The 18,183-nt window shown below is 53.6% G+C and overlaps 1 protein-coding gene and 1 long non-coding RNA gene across 8 annotated transcripts in view; one reads left to right on the top strand and one right to left on the bottom strand.

Annotated features, from left to right (window-relative positions):
* The window catches only part of LOC122700152 (core histone macro-H2A.1), a 79,520-nt gene extending 71,726 nt beyond the window's left edge, over positions 1-7,794 (top strand). For 5 of the 6 annotated variants that reach the window (XM_043912822.1, XM_043912823.1, XM_043912824.1 and 2 more), the window contains exon 9: positions 7,009-7,794. In XM_043912822.1, the coding sequence (XP_043768757.1) occupies positions 7,009-7,174 (166 nt within the window). In that variant the 3' untranslated portion in view covers positions 7,175-7,794. Of the gene's footprint in view, positions 1-1,703; positions 1,754-7,008 lie in introns of all 6 variants that reach the window. The other variant, XM_043912826.1, reaches the window with a different exon arrangement.
* The window catches only part of LOC122700155, a 182,627-nt gene continuing 167,373 nt past the window's right edge, over positions 2,930-18,183 (bottom strand). For both annotated transcript variants that reach the window (XR_006342731.1, XR_006342732.1), the window contains 4 exons: positions 5,902-6,024; positions 5,184-5,327; positions 3,894-4,038; positions 2,930-2,971 (listed from right to left, as the gene is read on the bottom strand). This is a non-coding gene — a long non-coding RNA (uncharacterized LOC122700155). The remainder of the gene's footprint in view (positions 2,972-3,893; positions 4,039-5,183; positions 5,328-5,901; positions 6,025-18,183) is intronic.

Raw genomic sequence — 18,183 nt, 5'->3', positions numbered from 1 at the left:
CTGGAGCCTCTGCCTCTCCCCGTCCCCCTCCAGCAAGGACAGAAGGAGCATCCCCCTGCTGTCCCTCCTGGAGATGAGCTATGGGTGCCATGCCTCCTCTCTCAGGCCCTGCAGTTCTGGGCAGTGGCAGGTGGCACAAGGGTCCCACTGTGGAAGTGGGCTCTCTTCTGGGGCTAACTAGCAGAGCTGGTGCATGGCGGGGGGGGGGGGGGGACCCTGAACAAAGGACAAGTGAAAGTGCATGCCGCCCCAGCCTTGAGTTCCCATGCTCACCCTGCCCTGTGTTCTCGCCCCTTCACCTCCAAGTGCAGGTAAGTCCAGAACCAACACCATTGTTGTTTTGGAATGCCGTCTGTCTTTCTAGTTGCCATGCATCTTCATTCTGTTTTCTGCCAGAAGCAAAACTTGACCATCATTTTAAAAGTCAATACCATGTAAATGCATACTGAGAAGAAAGCAAAGCTGACAGAGCTAGAGCATCTAACAGCCCTTTCAGTTGGTTCTCAGAGCACCTGGCAAAGACACGCACCCTTCATAAGGTAGTCAGCAAGCACCCAGCAGGCCGAATTTCCCCAGGAACTGTGGAGATGTGAGTAGGGACTGACCCTACTCAGTCCCAGAGTCAAGCTGTTTTGTTTTTTTTAATAACGTGCTCTTGGATCTTAGCATAATTAGCTAGTTTCCTGCTTCTCCCACTTCCCCCTCCTCCCACAGAAATTCTATTCTTCGGCATGGCTCTGCTGTGTGACCTTTGGGAAGTGAATCACCTTCTCTGTCCCTGGCCGGCCTTATCAGCTAGTGAGGCTAAGGGACTGCCCTTCCTCACAGACGGTTCTAAGGCACAGTTAATTAGCATTTCGGATGCACTTTGATCTACTCTGATGAAAGGTGCTTCCGAGGAGAGAAGCAATAGAGGAGTCTTTATTGGAGGTAATGATTTCACGCTCTTTCATATGACTATTGGGAAATTTTTAATTGAAGCATAAAAGTCATGCCCATAAAAAGAGCATCTGTTATTACAAACTTATTTACATTTTTCACGGAGTAAAATGTTTTAAAAAATAATCAGTTGAAAGCTTTTAAGAGGGCGGAATGCCAAAGACAAGCACATGTGCACTGCCGCCCGGCCCCACATCTGTGGGGCAGACCTCGCCCCACAGAGCCGTGTAAACAGCTGCCCTCCCTTTCATGAGCAGAGAATGGGATTACACAAGAGCCGGCCATAAATCACAGTGGGGTTTAGGAGGGGAAATAAAACAGCTTGTTTGTGGCATCCAGTGTCTCCAGCATAAAAGTCATGCTGGAATTAAAACAATATAAATGCAAACATGTTGGTGCAGGGCTGTGGGATCACTTTCTCTCGGCCAAGGCCCGGTGTCACAGGCGTGTGGAGGATGACCACAGCCCTGCACTGCCTTCCTAGAGCCCACTGAAGGCAAATGAGACCCCCACAGTGTAACCCCGGACTTGGGAAACTGCCTCTGGCCCTCCTGTCCTTGGGCATCCTGCTCACAGTATTTATGGATCCCCCCACTCCCTTCGCTCTGTTTGACATTAGGGGACGACCCTTCTCCGGAGGGGCAGTACTTGGGGAATAGCTAGTGTGGGGCTTTGATTAAACTCTCCTTAGATTTATGAGCCTAAAAAGGAAAGCCAGTTTGTTTTCTTCAAACTACCATTTATGGCTGTTCATTGAGTTTCAGGAGTGGTGCTAGACCTTCTACCTGCAGTGTCCTCACAGCAATCCCATAAGGTGAGCAGCACTGTTAATTCCACTCAAAGGCAAAGAAGGGGAAGCTTAGAACGGTTAAGTCACTCACCAGAGGTCACACAGCATGTACTTGTAGAGCCAGCATTTCGTCCGAGGCCCTTGGCTCCAGTGCTCTTGATATTAGGCACATGGAACCCCCGCCTGCTGTCCCCTCTGGTCAGCCTTGCCAGAGGATCACACCACTCCTTGTGCACTCTCTGTGGGAGTAGATTTTAGAGAACCTTGGAAACACTGCTCGGAATTCCCTGACCTGCCCAGGCACAGCATCAGCCTCCCTGCTCCCTGGGCATGGGCCTTAGAAGACAAATACAAAGAACAGAGACAAACTCTATTGGGGAGAATTACTTACATGAGCCCTGGAGAGAAGGTAAGAGGCCTCGGGGGGGTTGTGTTGCCCTGGCCTCTCTTTGGAGGCACTGCATTGGATGCCAATACCTTCTGAATTTTAGCTTCACCCTCTCGTAACCCACCGCTCTCAGCTCGGACCCTGAGAGCCTGGTCTTTACCTCTGGATGGAGTCGTCTCTGGTTGGTGTTATTCAAAGCCAGGCAGAGCACAGGAAGGCCCAGGAGCACAGTGTGAGGGAGACCTACTCCCAGCAGACGGGGTCCACATGGGGCGACAAACACTTTGCCCGCATCACCCAAGCTACCCTGCCCTATCCATCTTCCAAACAGCCGAGACAGTTAAACAGGTGGCCTGGTCCAATGTGAAAACCAGAGTCCATCTAGAAGCCACTTTTCTTCTTAGGCTTGGTCCTTAGTCTTTTTCCTTCAGAAAATCCATCTGGGTTCTCCAGCTCCCAAGCCACAGCCTCTCCTCACAGGAATCTCTGGGTCCCTGGTCAGCCTCCTCAGCACTGCCCCTGGCCTGCAGTCATGCAGGCCTGCCTTACCCAGCCCTGGAGGCCAAGCTCACTGGAAGCAGGGACGCCTGGCAAAGCCCTAAATGAAGAGGGGCTCAGCCCAGCTGGAGGCAGGAAACCCTATTCTGTGCCACGTGAACCCAAATCTCTGCCATCCAGATGGGACAGTGGACAGGAAACTGGTGTGTACAGACGGCCCCCAGCCATCACCGAGCAGGTGACCCGGGCGAGCACCACATGGAGGTAGCCCATGGGGTCCACTTACAACAGTCAGGGAGACTGAGGCCTCAGACAGAACTGGAGTGACTTCAGGGAAGCTCGGACACCTTCTTAGTCTGGTCAAGACAAGGCAATAAAAAAAGGTCAAAGTGTAAGATAAACTCTCTGAGGGGTGGGAAGCCCTTTCTCACAAAGCAACTTAGGGCCACAGGGGAACGTGGGGGCTCCCAGCTCTCAGGGAAGCCGCACCTGCATCCCAGTGGAGGAAGCTTGTGCTGAGAGAGGTCGGCACAATTCAGACTGGAATCTGACAGGAGTGGGAGCCCGTGTCCGCCCTCGCTCTAGAGGTGGCGGCGACTGGTCTCAGCCAGGAGGCAGACACAGTGCAGCAGCGTAGAACAGAGTGACTGGAGAGGAAGACCCAGCCGAGCAGAGGCAGCGGTTATTCCACCCACGAGGGAGCCCAGCCAGCCAACCCATAAGCCAAGAGATGAGTGAGACACCGAGGTGAGCACCTCTCTCCAGACCAGGAGGGCCAACGGAGCCCCAGCCCACACCACAGCCGCAACAGTCATGGCTGACGGCCCTCCGAGAGAACTGGACGCCACAGGCCTGGACAGCGGCCCTCTGGGGGCCTCGACTACAACTTTGGCAGCAGAGACAGCAGCAGTCACCCAGTCCCAGCCGTCACAGGGCCTGGGAGGCCACTTTCCACCAGGTGTACCTTTAGAAAGACCTTGTGTTCCCACTTTATAGATGACACTATTGATTGAGGGCTCTGTGTAGTATCTTGTTCAATGTGCACAGCCTCTCCAGGTAATAAATACTTGATTACCTGCCTTATTTCACCAGGTGGGGAAACAAGGCACAGAGCCAGGGCCCAGACTCAAGTCCTGTGGGGCTCCAGGCTGCTGCGTGCACACAGCTGCCCCTGTCTTAAGGGTGCAGGGCTCTGCCTATGAAAGCATCCACTTACACATTCCATTCTGTTACAAATACTTCTAAGTGTGCCTACTAGAAATCATTTTGAGGCCCTACCTGAAGACATGAGGAAAGCTGCTGCCACCTCCCTTCCTTCCCGGTGGCCTGTGTGGTTCAGAGTGGCCACAGTCCCATGGCTGGGTCTCCTCTTCAGGCTGTGACTGCCTCAGACATGGGGCTGGGTTTGTCAGCTGGAGGTTTCCTGGAAACAGATCACATTGATAGTCACCCAACAGCAACCTTGCAGGACAAGCCAGATTAGCCCGTGCTCCCTTAACCGTGGGGCATACAGGCCTGGGCACTGCAGCTCTATGACCTTTGACCCCTCCCTTTCTCCCCACTTGTAGGTTCTTAACCTCCGGGCCTACCCTACAAGCTCAAATTAAGTCCACCCTGACTGCGTGTAGAGCAGACTATGGTCCCTGGGCTCACCTCATCAGACTTCCTGGCTGGAGCCCAGCAGACTGCATGTTGGCCACCCCTCTGTAATCCTGATAGAAGCAAAAGTGGAGAACTGTTGACTGAGCGGAACAGGGACTAATGTCCCTTCAGTCAGAGTCACACATCCTCTAGGGCAGAGGAGTGGGAAGCTGGGGGAGAAGGTCTGTGTCAGAAAGTGCTGGGCACAGGTGCAGTGGCTGGCCTGCTGGGGGCACCCCGCCACGTCTCTATACCACACTATCTCCCCTGACTCGGGCAGAGCAACCTCAGAGTGGTACAAGGGCAGCTCACAAAGCCGTGCCCAGAGCCAGCTCTAGTGGGGCACACGCCAGAGGAGGTGAGCTGTGACCATGCGGCCCTCACCTCGGCCCAGCTCACCTGTGCTGGTGCAGGCAGGGACGCCCAAGAGGGCATCGTTAGTGGGGTGTCTGGGGCTGGTGGAGCCTGGTCTTGGGCTTCTAGTGCAGAGGCAACACCTCCCAGTGCTGCCTGGCCCCTGTCTAGCCAGGTGGTGTGTACAGGCCGAGCTCTGCCTGGTCAGAAGCCCCTGGAGTTCCTGGCCTGAGTGCAGGCTGCCCCTAACGGTGGGTGGAGCTCTGTGGTCCTGCCACCCCACCCCTCCCCCCACTCCTGCCTGTCTGCCCAGTGGCAGCTGCCTCCTCATGCTTTTCTCATCAGGATCAGAACAAGGGGGATCGTTTTAATTGATGAGTTCTCTTACAGCAGGAAAATAAACATTTGCTCGTTGTGAGATGCTTCAAGTGGGCCCTTATTTGGGTGACCCTAGGACCCTGTGCCTGCACACTCGCCCCCAAAGTGGGCCTGGTCCCCCTTTCAAGAGTGGGGGTGGGGAAGGAAGGATAAGCCCCTCCAGGGTGTGAGCTGGGTGCCCCACAGCACACTCACCAGAGAGAAGCACCAAAACAGAAGGTCGGCTTAATTTCATGTAGTCTTTCCAGCCAGCGTCTTGTCCTGGACAGCATGGCCTCTGTGAGGAGAGTCAGGGCAGCTGAGCCAGGCTTGTGAGAACAGCTTCTTCCCAGGCTGAGCCTGCGGGTCCAGGAGTGGGGATGAGAAACTCTTCCTGCACCGTTCCCACCACCCTCCACCCCAGGCCACCTGTTAGTCAGCCCAACTCTGCGGGTGCACAGAGCCCCCAGGGGTCCTCAGGTGGAAGCTGCCTGTCCGGAGCACCGTCCTGGCCAGAACACCTCTGCAGCTCTCCCTCAGCTTCTGACCCTGGTCTGGTCACAGGCTGGTGTATGCTGGCTGCCTGGCAGGAATGCCCTGTGCTCGGTGCGGGGGACCTATGAGGGAGCCCCAACTCTGGGGTGCACCTACTACAGCCTGCAGGCTCCTCTGCACAGACTGGGAACAGACCTGGGGTGATGCCCGTGTCATCTAAGAGTGAACTTCACTTCTGAAGCATTCAGGAGTTAGTAGGGGTCCATTATCAAGCTGAGTGAAGCCCTGTTTGATCGAAAGCAAGTTGCAAGAATGGTTTTCTCCTCGGCTCTGAAAGGCCCTGAGTGCTGACAATAGAGTAAGTGTGACCCTCCAAAAGAAGCTATGGTGGTGCACATCTCACAGCGCTTAGCAAGTGAGCCAGGGAGAAATCCTGTACCTGACATCTGAAAGTCTCTCGCCTGGCAGCAGGTGCACCATTTGAAGGAAAGTCCCAACCGAAACTGGCAAGTTGGCCCCACACTTCAGACTCCAAGGTCAGGTCGAATGGGAGACGGGAGACCTGCAGATGAACAAAGAAATCCCCGTGGATTCCAGCCCCTCACTCTTACCCTCAGGATCCTGAACTGTAAACTAGGGTCAGTAAGAGCTTGAATCCAGGGCCACTGGCTCCAAAGGCCACATTATCTCCCCTATACTGAGCCTAGTGCCACAGTCCTGGATCCTGTGGGTCCCGCACCTGCAGTGTTGCCCAGGAACGGCCCGGGCACACACGGAGCAAACAGTGCTTATCCTGTTAGTCCTGCCTTCAGATTCTTGCCTGAGTTTTGAGCCACGTGACGTTTACTTTAAATGGAATTGTATGTGAATTCACATCAGTTTGGCCTGGAGACTTGGACGCTGTCCCTTGGGATGAAGAGCCTACTTGTCCCAGAGTTGTTCCCTCACACAGCTCCCTGACACTCAGGCCTACGGGGTGTCCAAGCTGGTTGTGCTGGGAGGAGGATACTCGGCACCCATGAAATCTGAAGGCCCATGGGGAGGGTGCAACCCTCTACCGTGGACAAGACGGAGGCTGGTGCTTCCTGGAGAAGCTCCAGCCTCCATTACCCCTAAGACTGAGCCCCCTGGGGAGCCTTTGGGAGCCTGGGCTGTATCTCTAAACCCCATGCTAGTCCCAGTGATGTTGGGAAGAGAACCATGAGTGTTCACACTGCCCACAAGAGACGGCACACACCCCACACGCCGCGAAACACAGACCCTGTCGCCTTGCTAGCTTCACGGCACGCCCCCTGTTGGAGCACACAGCGTATTCTCCTGCAGGTCACAGTTCGCCTCCTCGTCCTCCCCCTGCCTGCTGGCACTGGGCTCACACCCGTGTCCGAGCAGCCAGAGGCTGAGGGCCACTCGTGAACCCCGACGCGGCACCAGCCACCTCAGCACAGGGAGCTCGAGGGGCTCCTGGAGGGAGGAGGTGGCTGGGGAGGGTGGGCCCGTGGCCGCCATGGCCCCTGTAGTTGCTGAGCCCTCGTTCTCTCTCTCACAGGAACGGTTTTCCGAAGCAGACGGCAGCTCAGCTGATCCTGAAGGCCATCTCCAGTTACTTCGTGTCCACAATGTCCTCCTCTATCAAAACAGTGTATTTTGTGCTTTTCGACAGCGAGAGTATAGGCATATACGTGCAGGAAATGGCCAAGCTGGACGCCAACTAGGCTGAGGAACTGCAGGCCAACCCGCACCATGCCCCCGCCTCCAATTTGAAAGAAAGAAAAGAAAAGGAAAAAAAAATCCCCTCCACTCCTAGTGGGAGGCGGGAACCCTTTCATTTTTTTTTTTTTCCCCAGTTTTGCTCATCTAGGGAAAATAAGGTTTTGGTTTCCAGTTTAATTGTTTTTGACCTTCTAAAATGTCTTTACGTTAGCACTGATAGTTGACATTATTGTTGTTAAGCACTGTTCCAGACCGTGTCTGACTTTAGTGTAACCTAGGAGATTTTATAGTTTTATTTTAATGGAATCCTGCCTGATGCAGAGCAGTGGGGAGAGCAGTGTCTTCTGCGTGGGGCAGAGTGCAGGAAGCCCGTTTTGTAACCGTGTGTCGTGGTGCTTTATTGTACACCCAGTGGCGTTCTTTTTACTCTAATGTTCCTTTTTCCCTCCCCTCAAGAAGAAAAATCATGAATTTGCCGCAGACTTAATTTTTGTTTACTTTTTTTGTCTTAATGTTGGATTTGAAAAATGAAAGATTTAAAAGGCAGAGCAGAATCTGTTGTCCTTGATTATATTTGCAATTTGGGGTTTGTGTGAATTGATTTAGTAAAATGTTAAACTGACCGGTGTGTCCCAAGTTACTGTGCCCTTGAGTCCTAAGTTGGTTCCTCTCATCACAGGAATGGGGGACCCCGGGTGGGGCAGCCCACCCCCGAGAAATACGACAGTGGTCACTGCACCCCTGGGGTAGGGAGAGCAGCCTCAGACCCTGATGGTTTCTAGGGGGGAGTTTGTATAAAGTCTCCTTTCATCCCGTGACACTGGGCAAGGGTGAGATCCCATTTCATGGATGAGAAAGCAGATGTTCCAACAGCCATGTGGGTGGCAGGTGGCAGGCTGGTCCCGCAGCCTGGATCTCTAGACTCTGAGCTCAGCTTTCTCCTGCCACCTCCTCCCTCCTGACCATCTCTCTGAGTCATGGCTGAACCCAGAGCCCCTGGGCCACTCACTTGCCAGATGGAGTGACAGAAGCCTTGAGCCCTCAACTCAGGCCATGCTGGTTCCTACAGGATGGGGTCCCTGTTACTGGGAGCTTTCCAAAGGCAAGGAAGGTGCTGTCACCCAGGCCCCCATCATGCTGTCAGCTTTTACACGCCTGCCTGCAGCTGTGGGTGTTTAGGGATGATCCCTACCACACTGCTGCTGCTGCTAAGTTGCTTCAGTCGTGACCGACTCTGTGACCCCATTGACGGCAGCCCACCAGGCTCCCCTGTCCCTGGGATTCTCCAGGGAAGAACACTGGAGTGGGTTGCCATTTCCTTCTCCAATGCATGAAAGTGAAAAGTGGAAGTGAAGTCGCTTAGTCGTGTCCGACTCTTAGTGACCCCATGGACCACAGCCCACCAGGATCCTCCATCCATGGGATTTTCCAGGCAAGAGTACTGGAGTGGGCCGCCATTGCCTTCTCCGCCCTACCACACTAGAGTAGCAAAACTCTGGCTATCTCAACTCCTTAGCAAAATGCAGACACTCTGTGCTTCAGAAGGTACTTTCACCTTAATCTAAATATGCCTAAAAGGCACAGAAGGCTGCTTTCGTCACTTTAAAAAAGAAACGTGCCTGATTCTAAAGCAGACTTTACCCAGGAGGAAATACATAGCACACTGCATATCTTGGATGGATGTAAAGGATTGTTTTTCCTTTCCAAACTGTGCCTAAGGAAATAAAAATAGAATTCCTAAGCCATCACACAACCAGTCTTTTCAATGAAAAAGTAACTACAACACTTCTCACTCAAACCTGATTTTTTGAAATTTTCCTAAACATAACGTGTTATTAAGACTTGTATTTTTTCCCCAAGATCTTTACTGTGTCTAGATTACATATTCCTACTTATTCATTATATTTTGGCAAAAAGAAAGTTTGTTTTTTTTTAAAGATGCATCTTGGGATTAACATATACACTCTACCATATATAAAATAGATAATCAGGAAAGACCTACTATATAGCACAGGGAACTGTTCAGTAAGCTCTAATAACCTAAATGGGAAAATAATCTGAAAAAGAATAAATACATGTATAACTGAATCAGTTTGCTATACACCTGAAACTTAACACAACATTGTTAGTTGACTATTGTCCAATATAAAACAAAAATTTAAAAATAATAAGAAAAAAAGAAGATGCATCTTAAAATGAGATCATTCCGTCAGTAATATCTGCACACGTCTGCCTGGACAAACCATACTGAGTAGCCTTTCACCCACGAGTAGTGCCTGTGCAGATGAAGTCTGTGATGTGGACGCTGTGGCCCCTAGGAGCTGGTTATTTACTGTGTGTCAGACACTGTGTTGAGTCTCTTACAGGTATCATTCATTCTGTCCTTGTGACAATCCTGTAGGACAGGTCCTTTTGTTAGAGCCATTTTACAGCTGAGAACACAGACTGGGAGAGATTGAGTACCTTGTGATCACACTGCTAATAAGTGATAACCAGATTTAAACACAGAAATGCTGACCACCATGTCAGGGCCCAAGATGGCATGCTAATCAGCAGCAAAGAGAGGCCATTTGGCCTCGGCGCAGTTTTCAGCTCAGAGACTGAAACAGATGGAACAGAGGTTTAAGTGGTTTCTAGGTAAATGGCATTTCCTTCGCCCTGGAAAAGGAACACCTTAAAAACCAGTCCTGTGTTGATCAGAGATCGTCCACTAGATGTCACTCAAAGGATGGGAAGCCAAGAGAGGAAAGCGCTGCAGGTTTCTGCTCTTCGAGTTTGCACAAAAGAATAGACTGCATTCGTCAGGATTTGTGTGAATTATTTACCATAATCACCTAAGTGTTTCTAAACTTTCGATAATCCAGAGTGTGTCTTGCCCCTGAAATGTGGGCTCACTGAAGAAATTCTTTTCAGTGACACTGAGGGAAAGCACACCAGCCCCTCGCCTGGGATCCCCATCATCTCTAAACCACCCTGTCTGTTTTCAGAACGGAGATCAAAAACTGTTCTCTGATGTCAGCCTTGTGTTTACAGGGAAAAAAGAAAACAGCTCATTACTTAAAAAAAAAAAAATTGTTCAAGGAACCACTTGAAACGTACACAGACCTCAAATGCAAAGACAAGTCTGCAGTTAGTAAAATTTACCAGGAGATTATTCTGGGACGGGAGAAACCTGCAGCCTCTACAGAGGTAAGGGCTGTCCCGGCCTCCCTGGTGCTGTGAGCTGTGTTGGAGGCAGGCTTGCAGTGAGCAGGGAGGGAGCCACTCACCCCACAGTCACACGGCCACATGGCCACCATGCCTGAGCCCCAGCCCGGCCTCAGGATTGCAGCCGGCAACGCAGCCTGTGCCGGTGGCTGGGCAAATGACACCCCCTCCTGCTTATTTCTGAGGAGCAACCTTTGCCCTCGGCAGCTGGGCTCTGCCCCGAATAACCCAGGCGATTTCGTCAGAAAGCCTATGAGCTTCTTTAAATGACATCGGAGATCTAAACACAGAGCCGTGGCTCCAACTGGGACCACGCTGACAATAACTGCTCTGTGTGTGTGTGTGTGTGCGTGTGCATATGCATGTGCACACGTGTGTGTACTGGTCCTCTATATCCATCATTTCATCTACTTCTCATGGCAAGCCTAGGAAGTTGATCATACTCTCCCTATTTTACAGATGAAGAAATTACAACACAGAGAGGTGAAGTGTATCCCCCAAGCTATCAGTGGTGGAATGGGGTCTGAACTCAGCTGTCTGCATCTATAGATAGAGTTCTTCCCGTCCCCTCTGCCCTGGGGACTGGCCCCTCCTATGGTATGTGCTCCCAAATTTTGCTCCAGTGAGACATGGCTTCTTGCCTATTCAACTGCTAGGTCCTACACAGCTGGCCTGGGGGTATACCCAGGACCTGGATGATAGGCAAACAGAAACATGTATTTAAAACAATCCAGTGGCTTCCCAGGTGGCACAGTGGTAAAGAATCTGCCTGCCAATGGAGGAAGATGCGAGAGACTCAGGTTCATTCCCTGGGTCAGGAAGATCCCCTTGAGTAGGAAATGGCAACCCACTCCAGGATTCTTGCCTGGAGAATCCCATAGAGGGACAGAGCTGGCGGGCTCCAGCCCACGGGGTCTCAGAGAGTCAGACAACTGAGCACACAGCACGCATGCATAGTGGGCTTCAAGGACTCACTGGGTGCTTACTCTGGCCGAGGCTCAGACCAGGGCCTCCCGCAAGGACAGGTGAGACGCTGCTTCTGCCCAGCAGCATGGGTGACCCACAGACTTAGCCACTGTGTGGGCAGGGGTTTGGCAGGGGGAGCTGCACCCATGGGCTCACAGTGCTCAGGGATACTTTCTTGGAGCAGACAACCTACAGCCAGGCCGTGTGGGGAAGGCTGGAATCTTCTAGGCCAAGAGAGCCAGGTGATAGGGATGAGCGGCAGGCGGCACACAGGCATCTCTGTCCCAGCCGGGGAAGCTCACTGTGTCTCTGAGCTGGGAAGCCTGTGTCTGCGGCCTGCTCACAGCCAGGGAGCCACGCCAGCCCTAGCTCTGCCCCCCACATGTGGAGCTGTCCATCCATGGGTGTGTTTACCTGGGTAAGATGACTGTGTTTGGTCCTAGATACAGTTAGCCCTGACAGAGAAAAGAAGGCAAGAGAAGAGAAAAAGGAAAGGGAAGGGATGGGAACAAGAGATGCGCAGTAATTGCCCTCTCTCACTCCATCACATCCCTCAAAACCCTGAGGCCCCACGCCTGGTCTGTTCTTGAGTCTGACCTTCCTGGAGAGGGTGGCAGCCTGGACCAGTCAATTCAGGGGGCCAGTAGCCCCCTTGTTTGCTTCTGTGTCATGCAGGCTGCATCCTCAGTCACCCTGAGTGGTCCAGCTCTCATCAGAGGCCATGGTGGCTGGGGGATGGCATGGCCCATTTATTCTTTAGCAACCATGGTGTTTAATTTTCATGGCCAGGCGCCACTGACCGGTGTTATCTTGGGAGCTGGCCTCGGTGCCGCCTTGGGGCGATCCACCTGAAGGCACTGGGGGCGGGAGGAGGGTCCCGGGCCAACCCTGGCCGAGAAGAAAGGGAAACGCTCAATGGCAAAGGGTGAGGCCGCCTTTTCTTTGGTTTTTCTCCCATTTATAACCTGGCCCGTTGTGTTTGCTTCTGGGGGCCCCCGATATCAAAATAATATCGCATGACCCTCCTGACAGGCAAGGCAATAAAACTGCTCATTAATCCCGGCCCCCATCACCGCCCCTCCATGCTCCTCAGCAAAGGTGTGTAAATAGACTGGCCTTTCCCTGACCCCTGAAAACCAACCCAGCCGGGCGCCTTTGTCAAACTCAGAGAAAGAATCTCAGAAACCCTCTCTCCATAGACGGCACTTTCCCCTCACTCCCCTACTCCCACCCAAGTGACCCACCATCACGCACATGTTCACTCACACCCACGCTCACATGTGTACGCACACACCCTCCCACACGCATGTGCTCACTCTCATTCACCTAAGGCGGGAGACTCCAGGCCCTGTGTGTCAGAGGGGGCAAAATCAAGGGACAAGCAGAGAAACATCCACCTTGAACAGAATCAGCCAGGACTCTCTGCTCTATAAGACAGCTTACCTTCCTGCTCAGCAAAGCCCTCCCTGGCCTGTTTCACCCTTTGAATGTGCATCTTCTGCTAACACTCCCTTGAGTGTGCTTAGAAGGGGCACCCACTGCTCGCCAGAGCCTGCTGGGGCCCAGCGCCCACAGCAGAGGGGGCGCCATCACATGCCCTGGAGCACATGCCGCAGGTAATGTCATCACCGGTGAGAGGCCACCCCGAGTCCTGAGCACAGTCCTGGTATTACAAGGTAAAGGTCACTGTTTGCACTGTGGATTTATGATGACACTTTAGGGAGGCTTTCCTGGTGGCGTAAATGGTAAAGAATCTGCTGGGAGACCAGGGTTTGATCCCTGGGTCCGGAAGAGTCCCTGGAGAAGGGAATTGCTACCCAGTCCAGTATTCTAGCCTGGAGAATCCCATGGACAGAGGAGCCTGGTGGGGTCGCAAAGAGTTGGACATGACTGAGTGACTAACATTTTCACCTTTCACTAGGGAGGGCAGAAAGCTCAGAGTCCCAGGACGACACCCTCCAAATCTTCTTATGTCTAAATCTAGGAAACCAGAGTCATGACCCCAACACAGAAGAACATGGCCCCAGGATGCAGGTGACCCAGGTGAGCCAGTCACATGTGCCTTGCTGGAAGGAGTCCCTTCCAGGCCGAGTTCTTGGGCAGCGACCTTGATCCCAATGACCTGGGATGTCACATGGCCCCCAATTTCCATATACAACCTTCCCACAGATAAGCCTGGCTTCCCAGGCAAGAACCCTGGTATCCTCCTGGCCAGGCTGATGGCACAGTCCCCACCAACCAACACGGCTGGCCCAGGTTGGGCTCCAGGCCTGACCTTCTCGACACATTCACCTATGCACACCATGCCCAGGCTGGCTGGGAAACCTGATATTTCTGTACCTTGAAACGACAAAGCTTCCTAAGCTTAGGAGAATAAATTAGAGTTGAGTTCAAGGAGGCTCAGCTGCGGCCGATGGGCAAATTGATTTGCTTCCCATCTGGGAGATTAAATTCCACTGCCCCAAAATGGCAGCAGGGTAATGAGCTGTCAGTCAAACACTGCAGAGCCGAGGCCGGGCGCCTAATTGAACCCTGGCAGCTCCTCATTAGGGCCCCTCAGGTCCGAGCTATGGATTCCCACATTGAGACAGCCTCCGAGCCCCCAGAGAGAAGGCACTTACTTACTTGGTCCTGCCACACAGCTTCTGTAAAGAGATGCCACCTTGGGCAAAGGCTGGACCAACTTCAGAGAACTTAGACTCAGCCAAGTGCTTATGACATGCTTGTCAACAGCCACTGATGGCCCCTCCAGAATTTAATTATGAGCAGATCCTAACACCTGGAGGATGCTGACAGCATCCATTGGGGTGCTATCCAGGGAGCCTCACTTCCCAGGGGCCCCTCAGCTGAACCCTCCTCTGCCTCAAGTGGCCCCAGTAACCCCAGGGCTTCTCAGAGGGCAGCGCTCTGAAACCATCACCATGCCCCATCACTTGGCCCTTTCCAGCATGCAAGACTTGCATACACACAGAGGGTTCAATCCTAACACACCCGGGGTGATGCTCAATGTCTCCATTTATAAAACTGTTAAGGATATGAGACCATCCATGGAAGTTTTAAAAACTGTCTTCGAAGTTGAAGTCCACCTCCGCCCCTCTTTATACCTGTCCTGACTCTGTTTCAGGCCACTCATATCTTGCTTGCAAGACTTGGCGTGTGTCAGTTCCTTGGCCCAGAACACATTACTGCTGGCTTTGTGTAACCCTGCTCGACCTTTCAGGTCTCTCCTCTTGCCTTTCCACCTCCTCCAGGAAGGCCTCCCTGACCCCACCATCCAGCAGGGTGTTCTCCCTCGGTGTAGCCTGCACACCCACCAGTGACAGCATGGTACCTACTGGACAGCTATCAGGAGCTGACATGGCCATCTCCCCATCAGACAGCAAGTTCATTCACACACATCCCTGGAGCCCTCTGAGGCAAGCACCGCTCTCAGCTCTGATGTGCAGCAGTGAGCAAGCCAAGAAGACCCCACCCTCCCTGAGCGCCCTGCAGCACCCTCAGTGCCTCACCCCAGGGAAGAAGGGAAGAGGGACTCTCTCTCAGAGTTGCACAAATCACGGTCAAGCCGAGCCTGCTGGAACCTCAAAGGCCAACCAGCAGGCAGAGCACCTGACTCAGAGGGGAAGCAGGAGGAAGACCCAGGCGCATATGCCCACTCCTAAAGCTCCGGTTCTGGAGCAACACCCTAATGGGTCTCTGGTTCCGTGTGTGCACAGAGAGGCATCAGAGTGAAGTCCAATGTTGCCACTAGACTTTGACTTGCACCAGCCAGCCACACAGCTAATGGCAGCCTGGGTCTCGTGGTATGTGCTGTTTCCGCTTCCCTGGATCTTGATTTGAAAAGGGTGTGGACATGGAAACTTTCCAGCTAGATGCTAAATCCACAGTATCAACAGACAGGGACAGCAGCGGAAAATGTGTGCAGGAGAAACCTCTGTGTGATGGTGGCCGAGAGCCCTGGCCTGTGTGCCAGTGAGGCTGCGGTCACACCTTTCACAGGCAAGAGTGCAAGGCTATTAACCCCAGGGCAGGTGTCCTGGATGGGCCACGGGCAGCATTTCCGGATGACCCTGACATACAAGCCTGAGTCAGGAAGCATCTCACAGCCCCAGCCCTGGGACAGGACAACAGGTCCTGCGGCAGCTCAGTCCAAGCCCTGGATCCTGGTCCCGTCAGGCTCCACACCAGCAGAGAGAGGCTGTGATCACAAGTTCATGGCACTCATTGGCCCTGGTGAGTCTTCAAATGCCCTGGACAGGACGTGGGTCCGACCCTGCACTGCTCAGACCCCCAGGGCGCAGGGCAGGGTCACCTGATGCCGACCGCTCAAGACCCTATCTGCCACCTCCACGCTCGGGTGGAAACCACACCAACAACACAAGCAGGGATGTGACCATGCACGGAGAAGCCGCAGCAGTGTGGATGCTAGGAACACCAAGGAGCCTGCATGCGTCCTCTCGTCAGACCTTCCTAATGACCCTGACAATGAACAAGACTATCCCCACACTCTAAGTGAGGAAACTTGCATCAGAGAGGTGAAGTGACTTGGCCAGACCACACAGCTGGAACCTGGCTGAACAGGATTCAAAACCAGGAAGGAGGCCCCCTCAAGTCAACTCTTGCTCATTCTAGAATGCCTAACAATGGCCTCATAAGGTACATTACCCCATTTCACAGATGAAGAAAACTGAGGGGGATGGAGATCAGCACTTTCCACGGGGCCATCGAGCCAGGGAGAGGCTGGCCTTGGGCGTCCTCCTGGGCGGAGAACGGGGGCTCCAGCAAGGCCTTCACTGACACAGGAAGCGGCACTGGCTGCTCCTCTGCAGGCCGGGGACCTGGCCGGGGACTTCCAGTAATTAGTGGGCTCTTGTTAAGACCCAGTCGCGCCGTGCCTGGGCCAGGACTTGTTTTTGTTCCCAGGCGAGGCCCTCGCAGGAAGGCCAGGCGCACGTGCGCAGCCCCATAAATCCAGCCGGCGTCGCTCATTACAACGTTCCGCTTCACGACTCTGCCGCCCCAGCCGCTCGGGCTTCGCGGCCGCCGGGCCTCCCTGCAGCCCAGCTCGGCCGCCCCGCGCCGCCCGCGGCCTCAGACATGAGCTCATCCAGCGCGCGGCGTGTGAGGAAGTGGCCGGGCGGCGCTCTCGGCAGTGAGGGGACAATGTGCCCATTAAGGCTGTCAGCTGTCAGCCCCCCACCGCCCCCGCAAACACCGCGCCCCCTGGAGGCACGACCACCCCACTCCGGGCCCCGCCCACCCTCCAGTGCACGAGGATGCACCCCGGGGTGGGGCCTGTCCGCTCAGGGGCCGAGGGTGGCCGCAGGAAGTGGAAGCAGGGTTGCAGGGGGGCAGGGGGGCAGGGGGAGAGGGGCGTGGGAGAAGTGGGCTCAGACACCGAGCCCCTGATCTCCATCCTGCCGCCAGTGACTGTCCACCTCCCTGTGGGGTCTTGGGCAGGTCCCTGACACTCTGAGCCTCCATCCCCACAGCTGCTGATGGGAAACCATGCCTTGCCTGGCCAGGAAAGCTCCACTCTGCAGCCTGCGACCTTGAGCCTCTGTACTTTGGTGTCTGTTCAGTCAGTGCAAAACCTGGCTCATTCTTTATCTCCGTGGTCTGAGGAACTGCTAGGGGATGAAGCCCCGACAAGTCACCCTGCCTCTTCCGGGGGTAGTCTCATCTGTTAAAATGGAGTTGGCAGCCCAGTGTCAGGGACAGATGCTCCATCAAAGTGAGCTACTTCTTCCTACTGCTCTGGTTCCCATAAAGGTCAGAAGCCACGTGGCTGTCATGGCTAGAATCCAAACTCTGGCTAGGGTCAGTGTTTGACAGTAGCCAGCTCATCTCCATGCGGCCAGCTTCAAGGGAACGTGGCCACGTGGTTAACAATACCATGGTCAATTCTAACCCAGCATTGTGCATGGCTGAGGGGCTGCAGTCATTGGCAACCCCCTCCCCATCTCGTGTTACCGCAGCACAGAGAGGAGCTGGGCAATGCCCAGTTTGGAGGGAACCTTCTAGAACTGTGCCATCCAGTGTAGCTGTGCCGTTAGCTACATGTGGCTATTTAAATTTAAAATCACTAAATTTAAATTCATTAAAACACAATAAAATTAAGAATTCAGCTCCTTGTTTTCACTGGTCACCTTGTAAGTACTCAGTAGCCAGGCAGCTCTGTTCTAGAACATCAGTCCACGGAGCCCTTCCAAGCAACACCCCAAGATTTTCATACCATTTAGTGTATGGAGCGACAACCGTGGCTGAGGCATTTCCACCAGCAAATGTTTCTATGCTGCCAATAATGACAGGGACAGGGACTGATAATCATGCTGGTGGAAACAGTAAAATCCATGCACTGATGCGTTCTATGTTCCAGACACTGCTGCATGCCTCATACTTGTATTACATTTAACCCCTACCTTCCAAATATGCTCCAGTTAGTGACATACCTCCATTTTACTCAAGACAAAATGGACTTAGAGCTCAAGCAAGGCAGAGGGACACAACCAGCTCCAACTGCACAGCCGGCCTCTCCTCAGGTGCGGATTTCCGTCTGACCCTCTGTGCTTTGACTAGATTTGCACCCAGAGGAATGCCTGCTCTTTCCCATAAGTGCCAGGTCCCTTCTGGGCTTTCACATAGATTTGAATGTTTCTTCCTCTCAGGAAAGCTCAGCCTTATCTGTGAAGACCCCTCCTGGCCAGGGGGGCTGCCCCAGCCCATGAGGCCCCCGAGTTCCTAGAGGGACCAGCTCAGTGGGCCTGCCCATGGCCAGGGACCGTGGGGGCAGACGGTGGATGAAGCCCCCAGCTGTGCTGCCAGCCCCCTTCAGGGA

Source organism: Cervus elaphus, chromosome 9, assembly GCF_910594005.1.
Source record: "Cervus elaphus chromosome 9, mCerEla1.1, whole genome shotgun sequence".
Classification (NCBI taxonomy): Eukaryota; Metazoa; Chordata; class Mammalia; order Artiodactyla; family Cervidae; genus Cervus; species Cervus elaphus.
This window is presented reverse-complemented; position numbering and strand designations above follow the sequence as displayed.